General features: G+C 46.4%; 1 protein-coding gene across 2 annotated transcripts in view; it reads right to left on the reverse strand.

Moving 5' to 3' along the window:
• Positions 1 to 21,138, reverse strand: part of LOC137421312 (protein HGV2) — a 40,763-nt gene extending 19,625 nt beyond the window's left edge. For both annotated transcript variants that reach the window (XM_068107225.2, XM_068107224.2), the window contains exons 1-6: positions 21,057 to 21,138; positions 15,078 to 15,512; positions 14,809 to 14,889; positions 11,302 to 11,634; positions 5,835 to 5,908; positions 5,503 to 5,691 (exon numbers count right to left, since the gene is read on the reverse strand). In XM_068107225.2, coding sequence (XP_067963326.2) covers positions 5,503 to 5,691; positions 5,835 to 5,908; positions 11,302 to 11,634; positions 14,809 to 14,889; positions 15,078 to 15,512; positions 21,057 to 21,076 — 1,132 coding nt within the window. In that variant the 5' untranslated portion in view covers positions 21,077 to 21,138. The remainder of the gene's footprint in view (positions 1 to 5,502; positions 5,692 to 5,834; positions 5,909 to 11,301; positions 11,635 to 14,808; positions 14,890 to 15,077; positions 15,513 to 21,056) is intronic.
• Between the last annotated feature and the right edge of the window lie 435 nt (positions 21,139 to 21,573).

Consider the following 21,573-nt stretch of genomic DNA (forward strand, 5'->3'; position numbering starts at 1 on the left):
GCAGAAAACATACACTGTCCGGGATGCCATGAAAATAATAAATTTGGGGTTTGCTGGACATTGTCAGACTGATACTATGAACTCTGTCAGAAACTGAACAAATAATTCACTATTAACGTGTTCAAAAATAAATACTGTGTTCAAGTGTGTTGTTTAAAATAAATTAAGATATAGTCTGATATACTCGTAATTCGTTGAATTTTTATAATTTTCATAATCTTTGGGGCCCTTGAGCTACCCCTAAACATAATAATTTAGTGCTCAAACTTTTTATACAGTGTTTCTATATTATATGGAACAGATTAAGGGGGTAAGACTTTCAAAAATAAAAATTTAGTTTTTAAAAATTTTTTAAGCTCCACCGTAACCCCCATGCAAAAATAAATAAATAACGTCCTCCAGCACACCAATAGATAATTATAATTTAGGGGGATAATTATTTATTGATTAATCCATAACTCCAAAAATATCCTTTATAAGCAAATCAATTGGTCACTGTCATGACCAAATATCAGCTTTCCAACTAAAAAGGTGCCTGAGATATTGCCCAGATGAGAAAGGAAATAAATAAGTGATTAATAATGAAAATAAATAAATAATAATCGTTATTAATTAATTTAATAATAAATTGGCTAATTGTATACCGAAACCACCACTGTTTCATCCGAATCTGTAACTTTTTGAAAATTAAGTAGGTAATTAATGGACAATAATTACGTAATTAAATAATTAATTAATTGATTCAACAAAAAATACCGTTTTTGCCAAAGCACTTGCTCACTATTGTGCCAAAATCTCAGCTTCCTAGCTCAAAGGATGGCCGAGATATCGCCCGGACAAACAAGAAAGAAAGAAAATTGAGTGAAACTGAATACCGTCATTCAGCGCGCGTCATCGCCGGGCTCCCTTCGGTGCCCGGCGATGACGTCATGCAGCGCCTGGAGTGGAATAGGAAAGCAGCAGTGTACAACAAAGCTATTTCCTTGGTCATTCACTGAAATAGGTTCAGTGGCTTGAACTTCCCAACGTCACCATCAACACCAAACGACCTCTCTTGGTGCCGAATGTAGAAGTAGAACTTCTACATTGAATGAATGAATGAATGATCGTTTTAAGGCCATTTTCCCCGCTAGAGCAGGGGCTAGCCTTGTGGTCCCCATGACAATCATGGTTCCCTGTTTGAGGCAATGTTTTTATGGCCGGATGCCCTTCCTGACGCCAACCCTCGGTCGCCTCTTACGATGCGCGCAGGGATACGGTGTACCTATTCTAAACCGGGGTACACACCGGGATCATTCATCCCAGCAAGCTGGTACTCAATTTGCCGACCTCGGAAGGATGACAGGCTGAGTCAACCCCCCTGGCGTTAATTCAGCGATCGACCGGGATTCGAACCCAGGATCCTAGGATCCCAAGCCGGCACCCTAACCGATAAGGCAACACAAGGCTTAAGCCAAATACATTAATTAATCCAAATTAATTAAGACTATCTTGATGGATAAGTCTCCCTGTAGTTAATTACAATTTTGTTGTATTATCTTTTAGGAAATTCACAGAAAGTACCGTATGTATAAGATACTCTGGACCATTTTCTCTCTTCTGCACATGTGGAAAACGTATTTGTGTGCTGGGCCAATGAATAATGTACTCAGCAAATCCTCTGCAATGTATACATCTGCCTTTATGAGAAAAATCAGATGTACATCCATCTTAACTTTGAATGCAATGTAAAGGGGACACTGCAGTGAAATCATTGCCAAATTATTCCAGAGGAGAAAGTTATCCAAGGGGTAATTTTCTCTACAACACATCTTTCATTTTGACATACCTCCTGGTTCTCATGAGCAGAGCCAGATGTGGGACCAGAATGTGTGTAACCCCCACATTGTTCTCTTGGGGAACTTCAAAGGACTTTGCCCTTATAAACAGAGAAATTTGGGAGAGAACGGGAGAAGAAGGTTCTCTTTGCTCTGCTCTGTAATGCTGTGAAATTTACTGTGTGTTGTAACCAAGTGAACTATTACACTTTGTGTGTAATCTGTGCTTATCAAACCTAGTTTTCTTCTCCCAATAATTAATAAATTTCCTAAAGACCAACCTTCAGTGTCGTGGACATTGCTTCGACAAGCACACCTCTACTCTTCTTCCTCCTCTACACCCCATCTCACCAATTACACTTTTGCTTCGACACACTGGCGTCACTAGGAGGATGCGGACCGCACCGGGTGACACTATCAGAGGGGGTGACACCAAATTTTTGCAGTGTCCAGGCTTTCCGATCTTGCGATATATTCAATTGAAAATAAGTTGGCGAAAGGCATTGATTTGGATGAAGTGATTCACAAGTTCGCAGCTTTGAAGGCCAGGAAAGCAAAGTTCTGAATTAGTCGAGATGTTCACCAAGTGCTGAAATGCTTGTGTATTTGTTCCTGTTTATTTTTATGGTATTTCATTTATGAGAATATTTCCATATGCATTTGTCTACAAGTTCTACATTATTTGGGCCGTTATTGATTATGCAAACCTAATCCATTAATGTATCTCATGTAACAATAAAGTTGAACGTTAAAATCAACATAATTTTGATGTAGCTCTTAAACGTTTTTACTTCGAATTCTATTGTTTTCTTACCGAATTTTCACTTTAACCATATGAAACTATGTAAATGTAAATACATTTAGGCTGTGCGTATGATATTGTAATTTAAAGGTGTAATTTTAATTTTGCCAGTTGTTTATGTCACTACTATTGCCATTACATTCAGTGATATATGGGAATTACGATATTTATTTTTTTTGTATACAAGATCGAGGCCCGTGAAAGAGCTAACATTAATCGCACAAAAAGTCAAACCGACACAAAACACAAAAAAAAGGGGGAGCGGCAGACAAGATGGGGAGAGAGGGGGGAGGACACAAACACAACATTTGAGAGCAGGGACATCGGGAGGACTTGGGGGGAGGTGGGAGAGGTATAAAACATATGAACACTGCAAGGACTCTGGGGGTGAATTAGCGGGGGTAGAAAAGATCAAGGTTTTGGATGGGGGAAGATAAGAGATGGTGGTGAACAGCTGTTTTAAAGACCTGGAGGGAGGAGTGGGATTGAAGGGAGTGGGGGAGTTTGTTCCAGAGGCGGGAGAAAAGGGGAATGGAAGAGTGAAGGTGAGCAGAGAACCGAGATTTTGGCAGTTTAACCATAAGAGGGTTGCAGGCAGATCTTGTGCGACCTGAAGGAATATTGGGGGGACAGAGCCCAGAGAGAGCTGGGGGAGCAGGGCCGGAGAGGTGTCGGTAGAAGACAGAAAGACCACCAACCTGCCTGCGGTGAGTGAGTGAAAGGCCTCCGGAGTTAACTTCATCGCAGGAGATTCCAATGATTCTGAAAGCTTTGGCTTCAACAGCGTGAAGCCGAGCTAGGTGTGAGGCAGGAGCACCAGCCCAGAGGGGGGAACAGTATTCCATTGAGCTGCGGATGAAAGCCTTGTATGTGGTGAGGAGCTCAGGTGTGCCAAGGAAGGACTTCGCACGACGGAGGATGCCCAGTCGGCGACTGGCTTTGGAGGCCAGCTTGGAAATGTGGTTTTCCCAAGAAAGATCATGGCAGATTGTGAGACCCAAAAGCTTGAGCGACAGAACTTCTTGGAGAGGATTGTTGACAAAGTAGATGGGAGGGTTTTCCATTCGGTCCTTTCGGAGAGACATTGTAAGAGTGTGAGATTTGTCAGGATTGAAAGACATGTTCCACTTGTTTGCCCAGTCTGTGATTTTGTCCAGGTCTGCAGAGAGTGAGGAGGCTGCAGACTGCCGATCTGAGGGAAGAGGAATGGAGCGGCAGATAGTGGAGTCATCAGCAAAGAGATAGAGAGGATTTTTCAGAGAGTCGGAGAGATCATTGATGAACATTTATGATCATTGATGATTTACAAGTAACATTAGTACAAAAAACATTACTAAGGATTCTGTATGGTCTAGTACGGGAGGAGGTCCATGTAGTCAGGTTCACTATGTTTTTTTCGTTCAAAATTTTTGGAGATTAGCAAAATTATACATTTATGAAATATTCAGAGCATGAGATCCAAAAATTAATGTTGCCATTTGCGTAGACACCTTTGCGAAAATGACAATCAGGACAGTGATGAAGATCTGTAAAAGCATATTCCTGAACGGTATAGACCTAGTAGATCCTGTGTATAGGACTTATAGTTCAATCTGATACTAACAAGGCTGCTTTCTTGCTTTATAAACCCATACCTATAACTTCAAAGGACATGCAATATAATGTATTATGTAATACAGTTATATCACAAATATAAAGACAATGGTTTTCAACTACCTTTGTTTGTTGCTTTTCTATAATCCTGAGCACTATTTTGAGGCCTTTATTGGATTCCTTGACCCAGAAAACATAGGATTAGCATATTTAATTAAGTTTCGAGGTTGACTAGAAGCCAGGCGCAAAATATGTATTTTATGGCGGCCATTTTGAAAATCCAAAATCTGTCATTGTTCATTCTGTGAATGTCTGTCATTCCTTTTCAACCAAACCCCACTCACAGCCTAAAATGCCTTGGTCCATAACATAACTCTATGGAATACTGCTCTCCCCACTGCAGTAGCTCCCCAATCCCCATCACATCCATCTATTCTGCAATGCATGGAATATTATGCCCTCAAAATTATTGGAATCTCCCCCGATGAAGAATGAAGCAAAAAGGCTGCTGGGCTGCTCTTCTCACATCACACACATGTCGGCGGTCTCCATTCTTTACTGCCTCTCCTCCAGTTGAGCTTCATCTTCTCTCTGAGCCAGCAGACCCCGAGCCTGCCCCCCTTCAACAAACGCCTTCCGATTAAACGTCCAAGATCCAAGCTTACCACACACAACTCTATTGGTGCTCACTTGTCCCGTCTGTGGAGCCACCTTCCTGAAGCTGTTCAATCGCACTGTTCCCACTTACTCTGGCTCCAAGTAGGAGGTACACAACCATCTCATGTAACCAACCCCCCATATCGTTTTTACCCACATTAGCCCTTCTACTCCCATTAGCCGTCCTCATGGCACCCTCTTACTTGCAGGTTGCTGTGTTTCCTGTCCTCTCTTTTGCTCTTCCATGAGCCTCGATCATGTGAATTGAATAACCCCCTTCTCACCCTGTGGCAAATGTGCAGCGTTTCCATTTAATCCTCACCCAAGTTTCACTAATTATTTTAACTTTTCAGTTTATTATGTGGGGGAGAGAGCATTTCCTGATGAAAATATGCACAGAATGTGTGTGGATAAAAGGCACAATTAAGATGGAACATTCACCCTCACAAACCACCCTGCATTGACACATTTCCATCAGTTAATTTACAAAGTGAACTCGACATTTACATATCGTTTCCCAACACATTCCACGTGCTTTCACTTGCTTTTTGATGTGCTTCGAAAATTCAAGTCTTGAAGGCCCAATTACCATTTTAAAACGAGTTGCCTTTACCCAATGTTAGAGTTTCTCACCGAGACGCAGAGACAGAGCGTGCGAGGCTTTGAGGAAGTGTAAGGCCGAAGGGATGAAGGATTGCGAGAGAAACAGCGCGAGTCCCAACTGATAGTGCGTCTGAGCCAGAAGGCGAGAGCTCGGAGCGAGGAACGGAGACTGAAGAGCGAGACAGACTTTGAGATCTTCCACTGCTTGGGTGAAAGATTCTGACAAAGGGGAAAAACATAAATGCGACAAATGAAGAAGCGGAATGAGCCGACGTAGAAGACATTTGAAATGGATGGATACTAAAAGTCGCACTTTGAATTGAAATAACGTCAGGAAGTAAAGCACAGTGAACAAACGTTACCCGTTTCCAGACCCAATTCCCCAAGTTTCAAATAAGCTTGAGCTGCTGCAAGTTTTCCTTCTTTGTCTTCCCTCCTGCATACAGATTGGGAAAAGGAAGGTGCAAGGAAAGATTAAGGATGAGTTGGAATAAATAACCAATGAAAGAAAATGACAAGAGACACCATTTCAAGGTTATAAATAATTTTGCTGTGGAAGAGAAATTGGGGAGATTTTGGTGTTTGCATTGGCGGCCCCAACGCTCGCACAATGTCTGTACCGCTCGCACAATGTCTGTACCGTGGCCTCAATGCTTTTCCAGTGTATAATCAGTACCAAATACATATGTCCATGCATACGAAGGAAATATTTGCGGTTGAGAGTATAAAAGTGATCCAAACAAATAAAATTGTTCTTTCTCTCGATCAACAACATGTGGTACGTGCATCCGTTGACTTTCCTCAGGAGTAAAAATAAAAACTCCTCGATTTCCCTCCCATAGCATTATTGTGGTGATTTTTACTCCATTCAGCAGTGATCACGTGTTGTGTCCAGCCTCTTCCCTCTGTGGGTCAGTACTGTTCTTACGCAGTAACGGAGTGTAAGCCTGTGGTAAGGCTGCCGTTTCTTCTGTCAGAGGTAAGTTTGACCTCGCTGTGTGCCATGCTTCCAACATCCGTCTCCTGGCACGATGTGGAGTTCTAGCCAGGATGCTAACCTTATCCCATATTAGGGTGTGGCCTGCTCTGACGCCATGCTTTGTGATGGCCAACCTTTTAGGATGTGCCGATTGTGCTGTGCCGATATAGGAACCGGCAATTGGAACAAGCCAATATTGGCCATTTTTCGGTAATCTGTACCGGCAGATTACAATCAGTGTACAGTTTCGATGACCGATTAAAGTTGTACTGTACTCTATAAAACCCCCAAACCCTGAGTAGCTTGTTTAGAGCGAATTTCAATAAACAAATTAAAGAAAACAACATTCCATTATAGACATTTCAAGAAGATGTGCATCAACTTTATTATTTATAAACAGCTTGCAATCATCGTGCGACGGGGAGAAACATTTGGCTCGGTAATTTGTAAAACGTATTAATATTAATATGGCGAATGGCTCGGAAATCGCGTGTTATCGAATTTGTTTTAACTTCCAAACTCACAATGACAAGCAACATACAGTCGTGGCCAAAAATTTTGGCACACATGCACTTTTTCAAATAATGCACCATTTCTTCCAGAGAATATTATTGAAATTAAAATATATTTTGGTATCCACATTTGTATTTCTTTGGTTTGCAGTGGAACAAAACAAAAAAAGCTGAAAAAATTACAAAATCTAGCTTATTCCACACAGAAATCCTAAAATGGCCTGGACAATATTATTGGCACTTTTTAGAAGTTGTTAGAAATCAGATTTCAAGCAGGTGATTCTCCTTTACTTTGGAATTGAACTCACCTGTGGTGAGTTGCAGGTGCCTGCAATATAAATATCACTCATTCAACCAGTTTGAATAGAGAAAAGGAGTCATTCTGCTGTTTTATGTCGCTGTGTGTACCGCAATGAGCATGGAGAAAAATAAAGAAAACCAGAGAAATGTCTGAGGAGGTCAGACACAAGATTGTAGCCTAGTATGTACAATCTCAAGGCTACAAGTCCATCTCCAGAGACCTTGATGTTCCTGTGTCCACCGTACACAATGTTATCAGCAAGTTTAAGGCCCATGGCACTGTGGCCAACCTCCCTGGACGTGGTGGCAAGAGAAACCTTGAACAAAGATTGCAGCGAAGGATTGTTTGAATGGTGGATAAAGCACCTCGATCAACTGCCAAACAGATTCAAGCTGACCTTCAGACACAAGGTACGACAGTTTCAACTCGCACCATCCGTCACCAACTCAATGAAAGGGGGTTCTACGGTAGGAGACCCAGGAGGACCCCACTACTGAGAGAGACACATAAGAAAACCCGACGAGTTTACAAAACACCCCTGAACAAGCCAAAATCCTTCTGGGAGAATGTCCTGTGGACAGATGAGACCAAATTACAGCTTTTTGGGAAAGCACATCATCTCTATGTTTACAGAAAACAAAATGAAGCCTTCAAAGAAAAGAACATCTTCCCTACAGTCAAACATGGAGGAGGTTCAGTGATGTTTTGGGGTTGCTGTGCTGCCTCTGGCACTGGGTACTTTGAATGTGTGCATGGCATCATTAAATCAGGAGAATACCCTGCGTCAGAAACTGGGTCTCCGTCGAAAGTCATCCGCATCGAGACTGCACGCTCGGGGCCTGGAAGAGTCCTGACGAGATGCACCGGTCGAGTTGAGCTAAGTGCAATTAAATAACATGTTTTTCTTTTACCGTTATATTTTCCATTGTCCGTATTTGATTCTGTATGTGGGAGGCGCTCCATATAGAAATTTTAGTGTTATCGTGTTTTATTTTGTTACTGGCATTCTTCAATAAAGCCGGTATTTTTGGACATTTTAATTTTGTGTTGGTTTGAGTCAATTTATACAGGTGTGAAGGCATCGGGTGGAGGCCGTCCAGATAAGTTCGTAATCCCCTCCCCCCCACCCCCCCTTTTCCTCGCGTGTAACGAATACCGCCATTATTGAACTGAACGCCTCGGAGTAACAGCTTGTTCAGCTATTCGTTCCTTGGAAAGATTTTAATTACCAGGAACACGACAAAACATACATATTGCCGGGTGTCTGCCCTGTAGTGAACACGACAGGGCCAAATGACACGGATGACCAAATGAGCTTTAGCTCCAAGGCGTTCAATCCAATGATGACGGTATTCTTTACACACGAGGGAAAGGAGGATGACGAACTTACCTGGATGGCTTCCACCCAACATCTTCACACCTAATGATTATATCAATTCAAACTCGACACAGAATTCAAATGTACAAAAATACCCGCTTTATTGAAGAAAATTCTGGTAACAAAAGAATGCGACATTCGGAGCATGTTACCTATGCAATTCTACCTGGACTAAGGTAATCACTGCCTACCCCCGACAAACGTAACAATATATATATATATATATATATATACTAGCAGAAGTACCCGGCATTGCCGGGCGGGGGAGGGGAACGGGGGGAAGGGGTGGGGAGGGGAACGGGGGGGAGGGGAGGAGAGGGGGGAGGGGAGGAGGGGAGGAGAGGGGGGAGGGGAGGAGAGGGGGGAGGGGGAGGGGAGAAGAGGGGGGAGTGGGAGGGGGATGGGGAAGGAGTAGGGCGGAAAGGAAGGGGTAGGGGGGAAAGGAAGGGGTAGGGGGGAAAGGAAGGGGTAGGGGGGAAAGGGAGGGGGAGGGGCATGGGAGGGAGAGGGGAGGGGAAGGGGAGGGGAAGGGGAAGGGGAGGGGGAAGGGAGGGGGGAAGGGGGAGGGAAGCAGGAGGGGGAGGGGGGAAGCGGGAGGGGGAGGGGGGAAGCGGGAGGGGGAGGGGGGGAAGCGGGAGGGGGAGGGGGGGAAGCGGGAGGGGGAGGGGGGAAGCGGGAGGGGGAGGGGGGGAAGCGGGAGGGGGAGGGGGGGAAGGGGAGGGGGAGGGGGGGAAGGGGAGGGGGAGGGGGGAAGGGGAGGGGGAGGGGGGAAGGGGAAGGGGAAGGGGAGGGGGGGAAGGGGAAGGGGAGGGGGGGGGAAGGGGAAGGGGAGGGGGGGGGAAGGGGAGGGGGGGGAAGGGGAGGAAGCGGGAGCGGGAGGGGGGGAAGGGGAGGGGGAGGGGGGGAAGGGGAGGGGGAGGGGGGGAAGGGGAGGGGGAGGGGGGGAAGGGGAGGGGGAGGGGGAGGGGGGGAAGGGGAGGGGGAGGGGGGAAGGGGAGGGGGAGGGGGGAAGGGGAAGGGGAGGGGGGGAAGGGGAAGGGGAGGGGGGGGAAGGGGAAGGGGAGGGGGGGGGGAGGGGAGGGGGGGGAAGGGGAGGAAGCGGGAGCGGGAGGGGGGGAAGGGGAGGGGGAGGGGGGGAAGGGGAGGGGGAGGGGGGGGAAGGGGAGGGGGAGGGGGGAAGGGGAAGGGGAGGGGGGGGAAGGGGAAGGGGAGGGGGGGAAGGGGAAGGGGATGGGGGGGGGAGGGGAGGGGAGCAGGAGGGGGGAGGGGGGGAGGGGGGAGGGGGGAGGGGGAGGGGAGGGGGAGGGGGGAGGGGGGGAGGGGAGGGGGGAGGGGGGAGGGGAGGGGGAGGGGGGAGGGGGGGAAGGGGAGGGGGAGCGGGGGGGAAGGGGAGGGGGAGCGGGAGGGAGGGGGAGGGGGAGCGGGAGGGAGCGGGAGGGAGGGGGAGGGGGAGCGGGAGGGAGGGGGAGGGGGAGCGGGAGGGAGGGGGAGGGGGAGCGGGAGGGAGGGGGAGGGGGAGCGGGAGGGAGGGGGAGGGGGAGCGGGAGGGAGGGAGGGGGAGCGGGAGGGAGGGAGGGGGAGCGGGAGGGAGGGGGAGCGGGAGGGAGGGAGGGGGAGCGGGAGGGGGAGGGGGGAGCGGGAGGGGGGGAGGGGGAGCGGGAGGGAGGGAGGGGGAGCGGGAGGGAGGGAGGGGGAGCGGGAGGGAGGGAGGGAGGGGGAGCGGGAGGGAGGGGGAGCGGGAGGGAGGGGGAGGGGTATAGATGGTTACTGGCAATTGATCACATCCACAAATGATGTAATCCACACAATTTATGTACTTTACATAACGTTAATAGGAATACATGGCCGTGTAGATGGGAAATACAGTTTGTTTGAAATAAATCACAAATATCAGATGAAAGTGAAAAAAAGACCTATGTGGTGTGAATGGCAATGTTCCTCGCTGAAATGTGAAAAAACTGAATTACGTGCGAACGCATAACTGTGAGATTATGGCGGCAAAGTTGGAACATAAAGTGATCGCTCTGAGCAAATCAGCGCGCTGCTCTGCCACCAGCTGAGATGTTCCTCGCTGAAATGCGCTGAGGTAAATATGAATAAAAAATTCGATATATTTTCACTTTTACATTTTCGCTAACTCGCTCATGAACCTGACGAAGATCCTGAGCAAGGATCGCTACGTTATGCTAACACTACGTTAGCTACGCTACGTTCGCTACATTATGGCTAAAAATATGGATCTAAAGATGAAAGAAAAAAAAACCTATGTGGTGTGAATGGCAATGTTCCTCGCTGAAATGTGAAAAAACTGAATTACGTGCGAACGCGTAACTGTGAGATTATGGCGGCAAAGTTGGAACATCACGTGATCGCTCTGAGCGAATCAGCGCGCTGCTCTGCCACCGGTCAGATTCGGTGCATAATATTCCTCGCTGAAATGCGCTGAGGTAAAAATATGGTAAAAAAATATTATGAAATAAATTTTAGGTCGGCCATGTTCTTCCCAGGCTCAATGGCCATGTCTCTGCCAAATATCAAGCACGTGAGCCTCTCCGTTTAGGAGTCTATCGGTAACATTACACACACACAAACTGTGTTTTATATATATAGATACATACATATATAACGCACCTGAAAAGGGAATGCAGAATAATCTTACCTGAGAAATAAAACCTTTGAGAGCTCCAGCATCTCCCAAGCCAGTTGCATTGTCCCGACACTGCAACTGCCACCATCCTCTCCGCCGTCGCCACCATCCGCTCCGCCGTCGCCACCATCCGCTCCGCCACCATCCTCTCCGCCGTCGCCACCATCCGCTCCGCCGTCGCCACCATCCGCTCCGCCGTCGCCACCATCCGCTCCGCCGTCGCCACCATCCGCTCCGCCGTCACCACCATCCGCTCCGCCGTCGCCACCATCCGCTCCGCCATCGTCGTCACTACCTGTTGCTCCCTTCCATTCAAAGTCACTCCCAAATATTCCATTTTCTTTCCTGAAATTCACACAAATTCAGAACATTCCAACTTTTCAAAAACATTACATGATAGAATACACAAACAAAATGTAGTGCTTCAAGCATTACATAACATCAGTGGCAGCTTTACATAGTGCCCTCCACAATTATTGGAACAGTGAAGTCAAATTTGTTATTATTGCTATATACAGTTACGTATGTATGTATGTATGTATATATATACATACATACATACATACATACATACATACATACATACATACATATGCTGACACTGTGAAAGTCAGGGCATTGCTTCAATGGGGAAAAGAGCGATAGGTTCCTGGCGGCTCCTGATCCATAAGGTATTTGACAACGAATGCACATAACAGTTCAATAAAAATGCCTACAAATAAATTTTATAAACGACAACATCAGGTACCATTTCCAATGTTTATTGAAGGAATGCGATTACAGTTTAATAAAAGTGCTTTACCAACTTTACCGTGAAACCAAAAAAAAAAAAACAACAGCAGGTACGTTTCACTTCAAATTTTTATTTCACAAACACAAGCAACAACTCAAATGATGATGGTGATGAATAATTTAAATCCAGCGAACTCCTCAAACGACCCTGAAGATGAACCAAGGTGAGGGTGCTGATGAGACGTACACCAAAAGGGATGTAGGTGAGGGTGCTCAAGCTAACGCAAGTGAGGTCGCTGATGAATCGTGCACTTTGAGAAAGACAGGAGAGGGTGCTGAAGCTGTTGAAATGGAGGGACCAGGGTGAAAAAGAAAATGCATGATGGAGAGCTGCCTGGAAGATTGCCACAGGTTTCTGTACAGCTCTTTGTATATGAGCATCACGTCACCCATCCCCATCTTAAACCTGAGGTAACGCTCCCTGACCGGGTCGGATTCTTTCACCCTGTCGGTAATTGCCCGCATGTTCTGACCGTGATGGCACTCAGAAAATTGACCGTGAAGTTGGACCTCAGCACCTCGTCGTCCTCATCACTGGCGGCCGCCTCCTCCTTGGAAACCCTGGTGAATGGCGACGAGCTCGTCGCCACGCGAGGTGATGGGAACCTCCAACTCCTCAGCCTCCATGTAGTCAAAGCCTTCCCCTCCCATCTGCTCGGCCAATCCAACAATTTCATTTGTTGTCTGGAAATGCTGTAAAGATTTTCACTGCCTGCGGCCACAGATTTTGCCAGCACGCATTGATGGTGGAGGTTCTCACCTCATCCAGCAACTCCTTGATGGGGCCAATGCAGTGGGGTATGTTGAACTCTTTCCAACACTGCACGACGGTGAGCCCCGGGTCAACAGTGAGCCCTGGGTCGACGGTGAGCCCATAACATCAAAAAATGCAGGGAAAGATGCAGCGGGTATAATAAGTTTGAACGTGGAGATTACACCATGGCCGAGTGGCTGGATCATGGAGATGGTGTTGGGCAGCAGGAAGATCACCTCGACGTTCGGGTGAGCCACGTTCAGCTCCTTGGGGTGGCCAAGAGCGTTGTCGACGAGCAGGAGAACCTTGAACATAAGGTTTTGTTTCACCAGGTACATCTCCACCTGAGGGACGAAACCAGTCCAGTAAAATTGCTGCCGTCACCCACACCGTCCTGTTGGCCATCCAAAACACGGGCAGCGTGTGTTTGTTATTGCCCCTGAGAGCACGTGGGTTCAGGGAATGGTACAGCATCATGGGCTTCGTCATAGAGTCCCCTTTTGCATTTGCGCAGAGGAAAATAGATACCTGGGCGACTTTGAATACCGATGCTATCCCCTCATGTTTTGAGATGAAAATTCTCGTGGGCATTTTTCTACAGAAGAGGCCAGTCTCGTCTGCATCGAAGACATGCTCTGGCAGGTACCACTTCTCGTCAATGAGCTACGTGAGTTGAGCAGGGAACATTTTGGCTATGTCGTGGTCCACGGAGGCACGCTCGCCTGTCATTTTGACGTTGCCAAGACCGTAACGCTCCGTGAATTGATAAAACCATCCCCTCCCTGGTCTGAATGAACTGGCGCTGCTCGTACCCGCATCGCTTAGCACATCACTTGTGCCAGCGCCACCTGCGCCAGCCAGATGCGCATAAATAAGCCTCGCCTATGAGCGAATGAGAAGTCCACTCAAAGACATGTTCTTCTACGCATTGTCCTCTGTCTATACGCTGAGAGCCTTCTCCATCCTTTATAGGTGGACATCTCGGACCTGGGCAATCACATTGGTGCTAGGTACAGCGGTTGCCGCAACACTTTCTCGGATCACCTTCTCATTCTTCCGTATATAGCGAACTGTGGATTAGTTCACGTCGTAATGCCTGCCCACAGAGGCAGCACTCTCTTCTCTCGAAAGCCGGTCCAGCAGCTCCACTTTTTGGCTCAGGCACATCTGACGCATCTCCGTCACTGGTCTTGCTCTTGAGAGCCATGATTGAATGATGAGCAGAGCGAGAGTCAAAAGACAGGTCAAAGCAATGGGATAAGAAGAATGATCGAGACCCAGGACACGCTGCACATAAGTAGCCGTGCGGGCATTGTGGGCAGCTGCAGAAGGGGTGAGTAGTCTGTCCATTGTTTGCAGGGGATGTTGGCGGGCAATGCTTTATTCAGCAGCTGGTAATAGATGCAGTGAAGCATTTTCATCGTGTAACTCATGGAGCATAACGCCTTACGAAGCTGGTAATAGATGCAGTGGAGTGTTTCAGTTCTGGAACTCGTGGGTCATGACGCCTTACGAATCTGGTAATAGATGCGGTGAAGCATTTTCATCGTGTAACTGATGGAGCATAACGTCTTTCGCAGCAGGTGGTAGTAGCCATGCGGTAGAGCGTTTTCATTGTGTAACAGCTCGGATGATGCCATATTCAGCAGCTGGTCATAGAATTATAGATGCGGTGAAGCGTTTTCATTGTTTAACTTGCGGCAACGTCGTTCACAGCAATGATTAGATATGGTGGAATACGCAGCATTCTGCAACCTTCCAACCCAATCTGTCACACATTTCCTCCAAGATGTCCGGGTTTTCTGATGCCATTAGAACACAAGTTGCGCTTTAGGTTCCGAATTTTTTTTTTTTTTCAAAGGAAAAACCATTTGACTTTCATTCATATGCATAAACTCTAGCATGTGCAAGTACCAGGAAAGGTGAATGGTGGTATATGTGTGCGTGCAAGCGAGTCTGTGTTTTATACAAACCTTGCCAATTCCAAAAGGGCTGTTCCGTAGAGATAAAATACCTCCGCACATTCTGTTGCCATCTCACCATATTTCTCTGACCTGTACAGAAATGCATTCCTTTTCCCCATCACATAATCATCCACTTTTCATCATATTATCCTCCTGCACACCCATCTCCCTTTTTTCATGTCCCAATTAAATTGTGAGACAACATATTAAAATACATACAAATGCAATAAGGAGAGATTTGTTGTAAAAAAACATCTACAATAAAAATAAAAACTCACACAATCTGAGCCGCAAGCTGAAAATTTTCCACAGCAGTCGCAGGTTCGTCCATCACAAGACTTCTCTTTCCAGCCCCGACCAATCGAACCAACTCTTCATCCGTTTTCCCCTCAAATTGAATGACTCCCTCACTTTCTTTCACCCTGTCCTCCGATTCCCCGTGTTCTTTTCCTCTCTCGCCACATTTCGCCTTTTTCGTCTCATCGCTATTCTCTTCACTGCTCTCGCAATCCTCCTTTTCCTCTCGAGTACTCTTGGTCGAATGTACACAAACCGCACCGCTCGTGGCTCCTGGCCCATTCTCAGACTCTCCTTTCAGGTCCCAATAATCTTGAGTTTTCTCCAGCTTACACTCGTCCTCTTCTTTGTTTTTACTATTTTCCACTTTCTCTCCCACCATGTTACATTCTCCACAGCTCTCTTTTTCTCTGTTTCTGTAAAAAAAGAAAAAAAGAAAAAATCAAACACAGCAAGAAAATTCAGCATTTCCCAACTCGACAGTCGGCATAGGAGAGTATTGAGAAGAAAGCAGGATTAGGGGAGTGGGGATGGTGGCAGCAGACAAGCTCGCACACCATAACAAGTTGCACATACCATTATCATGGCATCAACAAAAAGAAAAGGGGAATAATCATCCCAGAAAAAGATCAATCTTAGTTTGGCCATTTCATGTTCCCATACCCATACCTGGCTCATGACGTAGGTAATTCAGGTTAAATACCCTTGAGCCTAGACCACATTTGTGTTAATGCAATTTTTGCAAAAGTCAAACTGGAACGAAGTTAATGGTCCGGCCTTATATTTTTTGCTGGTGAATCAAAGTTCATCAAAATCAGTATCCACGTTTAAATTATTATTTCTCATGACACCTACAGATCAAATTTCAGTGCTTTTCATACCAGCAACCTCACAACTCATTATCACAGAATACTCCCATCAGCTATTCAATCATCTACCTACTAACTTGCAGGAAATTATTCTAGGCCAATATTAATATTATGTATGAATCCTATATATATATTCCATATATATATCCTATATATATATCCCTGTATATGACATCAATGCCATGGTCCTGCAGGGGGGTGTAGTGAAGTAAGTGCTTTATTGACTTTTGAAATGCAGTGATGAGTTTGGAATGTGTACGAGTGGATAAGGGGTTTGTGTTGCATTAATGTGGGCGAAATCCACCGAGCCATGTCACTCACCTGTAACACCTGGACATGGCCCGCGGAAATTTAGGGGCGCATTGGGGATGGCCCCGCAGGTAAGGTTGTGTCTTGTGGCATCCACCTGGGGACGCAGTCTGTAGACTGTGGTTGTACAAATGTTTAGAGTTTTGAATTTCTGGTTAAGGTTAAGGTTCGTGGCTAAGGTAGGATTGTTGCGTGTTGTTTGTTTCCTCCCTCCGCAGGAACAAAGAAGAAAATGTAAATACATGATTGCATGATTGTTAAGGGGTTTAGAATGTTAAGGAAGTGTAGTAGGTAAGTAGTCCGACTCACTTCCCACAGTGAACCTTGCAGGAGCTACGCTTCCAGGGGGGGTGGGGGGGGGGGGGCTGTGTTATGTCTGGCGGGGTAGTGATATGAAGAGCAGATAGAGCTGAGTAGGTAACATGCTTTGAGGTGTGGCGGTAAGGAATCTGACCCTGTAATAAGTTCTTCATGTGTAGGCATTTTTCCAGGTAAGGAGTATACTTGTGTGAATCTACCAGGAGGTTCGTGTGTTAAGTAGAGTTAGGGATTAAAGAGTAGCGCACCTGTGTCCTCACCTGGTTAGCCAAACCGTTGTCCCATTTGGCACTGCACACCACATAGACATTCCGGCAAGTCCTTAGTGCAACACTAAATAACGCCCTCCCCCTGACATGACTTTGCAAGGAAACCAGGCCAGGACACCGCCGCATGGCCACCGCCATTTACACCTCCGACAGGCCTATCCACCTTGAGTACCACGTGCTATGACCAAAGAACAGAGAACGAGTGTTGGGGTGGCGCGGTAGGAAGGGGCCTGAGCGAGCCAACGAGTCAGTGGAGGCCACTCATTGGGTGGCGCGCCAAGGCTGACGTCAGCGCCGCGGAGTGATACGAGGCGCAGCAGGACTTTGGTTCGAGTGAGTGAGTTGGCCAGGAGAGATCAGCGAGCGCCGAACGCGAGTCAGGCAGTGCAGAGGAGTTGGTGTGCGGCAGTTGGTTCAGAGCAGTTGCTTCTGCAGTGAGTCTTGACGCGCTGGAGTGCACGCAGTTGGCAAGCAGGGTTGAGCTGGTTGGCGCGTGAGCAGAAGAGGAGTTCGCAGCACGAGTTAGCCCGAGTTGGGCTGGGGTGTAGCCCGAGTGGAGTTCGCTTGCTTTTGACCTCGCTTGGAGCCGCTAGCCTGCATTGGACGCGCAGTGCTTTTCCTGCTTTGGGGCCTCGTGTGCGAACGGAGTGGGCGTTGGCTCGGGCCTTCGCGTTGCTGTGGTGCTTGGAGCGAGGGACCTCGTGGTGTGCCGTTGAACCGACGAGGCCTGGTGGTGCTCAAAGGCGGATGGAGAGGGCCGCGGGGCCGTGTTACACTGAAGACGACAAGAGCCAGATAAGGCTGAAAATTACATTTTACATGACGAGACAATTATTTTCCTTTAATCCATCCCCCGTCTGTATTTGTTGAGTCTGGTGTGCGGGATCCCGAATATAGGATTTAGTTTATTTGATTGCCGTCGCGTTTCATTGTATCGGGTCCGGAATAAATCTTTATTTTTGTACATTGAATTTGGTGTCCGTGTCGAGTTAATCTCCTGCAGGAACGGAGCTACAGTCGACGCTCTCCAGGTAAGTGCTTCCGCAGCCTCCATTTTCCTCCTTCCTCCCGCGCGACCATAGTAAACTCCGTGTTTGGTCATTGCCTCCAAAAAGACCGTTTAGGCCATCCGCGACTCTGGTGTTAACCGGAGTTGCGCGACAATATATATGTGTGTGTATGGAAATATAAAATATTTATTTATGTAAACAGGCAGTCCCCCCGGGTTAAGAACGCCCGACTTACGAACGCCCGTACTTACGTACCGACCTCCGTAAAGCCTATTATTTAAAAAATAGAGTTTTAAATTTCTTTATTTATTTTTTGGTTGTATACAGAATTGAGGACCCGTGAAAGAGCTAACATTTATCACACAGAAAAAAAAAATCAAGCACACACATAGTATATAATAAGGGGAGCGGTAGAGAAGAGAAATATGAGAAAAGCTCTGTTCAAGCCACCCTTGATGTTTACTTTAAGAAAATTGACCACTTACATACAAATTCGACTTACAGACAGACTTAAAAACGGAACTCGTCCGTAACCCGGGGACTGCCTGTATATAATTTTATATATTTAATTTTAAAGCAAAAACTATAGCACTTAAGTGGAATTTGTTTCGAAATCCATTAACTCGACCTATTGGCTGATATATATTCCAAGTTTCAGCTAGTTTCAATGTATCATCCATGAGATATGAGCGCCAACACATTTTGGACGGACAGACACCAACGTGATTTTGAGGGTTTTCTAAATAAAACCAAACAATGTGGAAACTGACGTTGCTGAAATTTGGAACATATTATCTCGACGTCCAAAGCATTTACTTCGGCAATTTGCAGCCAATTTCGTCCAGTAGAAGCCGAGAAACAAATTTTCAGTCCCCACGTCAAAGTTGCATGCAGAGAAACAATCCCGCTTTGCGCCTCCCTTTGATTGGTCGGTTGCATGTTATTCTGTCTGTTTGTTTGTCACTCGCCTACAGGTCACAATTCTAAACCGATCGTCATGAAACTTCACCAAGTTGTAGAGGTCATCACAATTGAGAAGCCTATTGATTTTTAGATCAAAGGTCAAAGGTCATCTGGAGGTCCAATTTCTAAAATCACAATTTTTCATCCGATCGACTTGAAAATTTAACAGCATTTGAATATCGAGTCACTAAATAGGGAAACCAACTATTTTTGAGGTCAAAAGGTAAAAGGTCAAACTCAAGGTGAAACTTCCAAAATAAATTTTCATCTGAAATATCAATTTTCATCTGATCGACTTGAAAATTTAACAGCATTTGTAATTCAAGTCACTAAATAGGAAAATCAACTATTTTTGAGGTCAAAGGTCAAACCCAAGGTGAAACGTACAAAATCATCAATTTTCATCTGAAAACCCGTCAATTTTCATCTGAAAACCCATCAATTTTCATCTGAAATATCAATTTTCATCTGATTCATTTGAAAACAGCAATTTTCATATAATAGCAATTGAATAGAGCCTCACTGACTTGGGAAACCAACTATTTTAATGTCAATAGGTCAAAGGTCAACTCTAGGTCAATCTTCTAAAATCATCAATTATCATCTGAAAAATCGTCACATTTCTTGATGTCTAATTTTAATCTTCATGAAATAGACAATTTGATGGATCAATGGCAACCGTTTTGGGGGGTGGGGGTGGATTTTTGCCTTTTTAGGGGGTGGATTTTGCCTTTTTGAGGGGTGGGGTGGATTTTGCCTTTTTGAGGGGTGGGGTGGATTTTGCCTTTTTGAGGGGTGGGGTGGATTTTGCCTTTTTGGGGGGTGAGGGGTGTATTTTGCCTTTTTGGGGGGTGAGGGGTGGATTTTGCCTTTTTGAGGGGTGGGGTGGATTTTGCCTTTTTGGGGGGTGGCGGGTGGGGGGTGGGTTTGCCTTTTTGGGGGGTGGGGGGTGGGTTTGCCTTTTTGGGGGGTGGGGGTTGGGTTTGCCTTTTTGGGGGGTGAGGGGTGGATTTTGCCTTTTTGAGGGGTGGGGTGGATTTTGCATTTTTGGGGAGTGAGGGGTCGATTTTGCCTTTTTGGGGGGTGAGGGGTGGATTTTGCCTTTTTGGGGGTGGGTTTGCCTTTTTGGGGGTGGGTTTGCCTTTTTGGGGGGTGGGGGGTGGGCTTGCCTTTTTGGGGGGGTGGGGGGTGGGTTTGCCTTTTTGGGGGGTGGGGGGTGGGTTTGCCTTTTTGGGGGGGTGAGGGGTGGATTTTGCCTTTTTGTGGGGTGAGGGGTGGATTTTGCCTTTTGGGGGGGGTGGGTGGTGGGTTTGCCTTTTTTGGGGTTGGATTTTGCCTTTTTGGGGGGTTTGGGTGGATTTTGCCTTTTTGGGGGGTGAGGGGTGGATTTTGCCTTTTTGGGGGTGGGGGTGGGTTTGCCTTTTTTGGGGGTAGGGTGGATTTTCACCTTTTTAGGGGGTGAGAGGTGGATTTTTCCTTTTTTGGGGATTTTGCCTTTTTGGGGGTTGGGGGAGGGGGGGATTTTGTGTTTTTTTGAGGAGTAGGGGTGGATTTTGCCTTTTTGGGGGGGGTGAGGGGTGGATTTTGCTCTTTCGAGGGGTGGGGGTGGATTTTGCCTTTTTGTGGGGTGAGGGGTGGGGATTTTGCATTTTTGGGGGGGTGGGGGTGGATTTTGCCTTGTGGGGGTGGATTTTGCATTTTTGGGGGGTGGGGTGGATTTTGCATTTTTGGTGGGGGGTGGGGGTGGATTTTGCATTTTTAGGGGGTGGGGGTGGATTTTGCATTTTTGGGGGGTGGGGTGGATTTTGCATTTTTTGGGGGTGGGGTGGATTTTGCAAGTGTAGTGCTCTGCATGACATCTTCTTGTTTTTTATTCATTATTTTAATTTCAATTTAAGTTACCGGCGTATTATACATTATATGGAAGGTCATGATTCGTTGTTTGGGTTGACGTCAGTCTAAACTCATTTGCATACACGTGTCGGCGACGATCGTGGCGCACGCGCGTTTTGCGTTAAACCTGTAAACTAAACGCTCAAATAACAAAGCACACGTCACAAGGCGAATGTTTCACTCGCAGCCCCCGGACGTTTCTCGTGTCGTTGGTATCAGTATCCCGCCATGATTAAGAACCTGCAGCACTAACTTAACCAGGTCTCGTACATTGCGGATATTCGAAGATTACGTATTGCAAAGCAGCTTAATCAAAACTCCTCACTCACCCTCTCACATACGCCGCCATCGGCTTCTTCCTTCTTCCCGCTTTTTGTTCACAACAACGTCATTTCCGTGTTTCTTTTCTTCAACTTCCTGCACACTTGAATTTACAGAACGACAAATTAATTTTCGCGAATAGATAGCATGAAAGAGTAACTCAAGAAAACTTTACACAATTGTGGGGTGAGAAAATAATTAGCGAGCAGAGCTCCACGATCTGCTGAAGGCACTGCTACAAACTATGTCACCATGACCGTTAAGCGCTGCACAATGTATTATACAACGTGAAAAGAGCTGAATAAATCAAAACAATGCAAAGTGACACCTAGACACGAATCACCTTTAGTAACATCCTCAATCACACGCAACAACTACCAAAAACATGGCATGGAGTCCAAAGAACACTGAAGTTTTCATTTTTCAGGAAAAATGAGAGAGAGAGAGAGAAAGAGAAAGAGAGAGAAAAAAGAAAAGAGACAGACTGACTTTGGTGTCCTTTTATTATAAACAATGTAAAGACAT

This window comes from Myxine glutinosa, chromosome 2, assembly GCF_964187855.1.
Source record: "Myxine glutinosa chromosome 2, kmMyxGlut1.1, whole genome shotgun sequence".
Lineage (NCBI taxonomy): Eukaryota > Metazoa > Chordata > Myxini > Myxiniformes > Myxinidae > Myxine > Myxine glutinosa.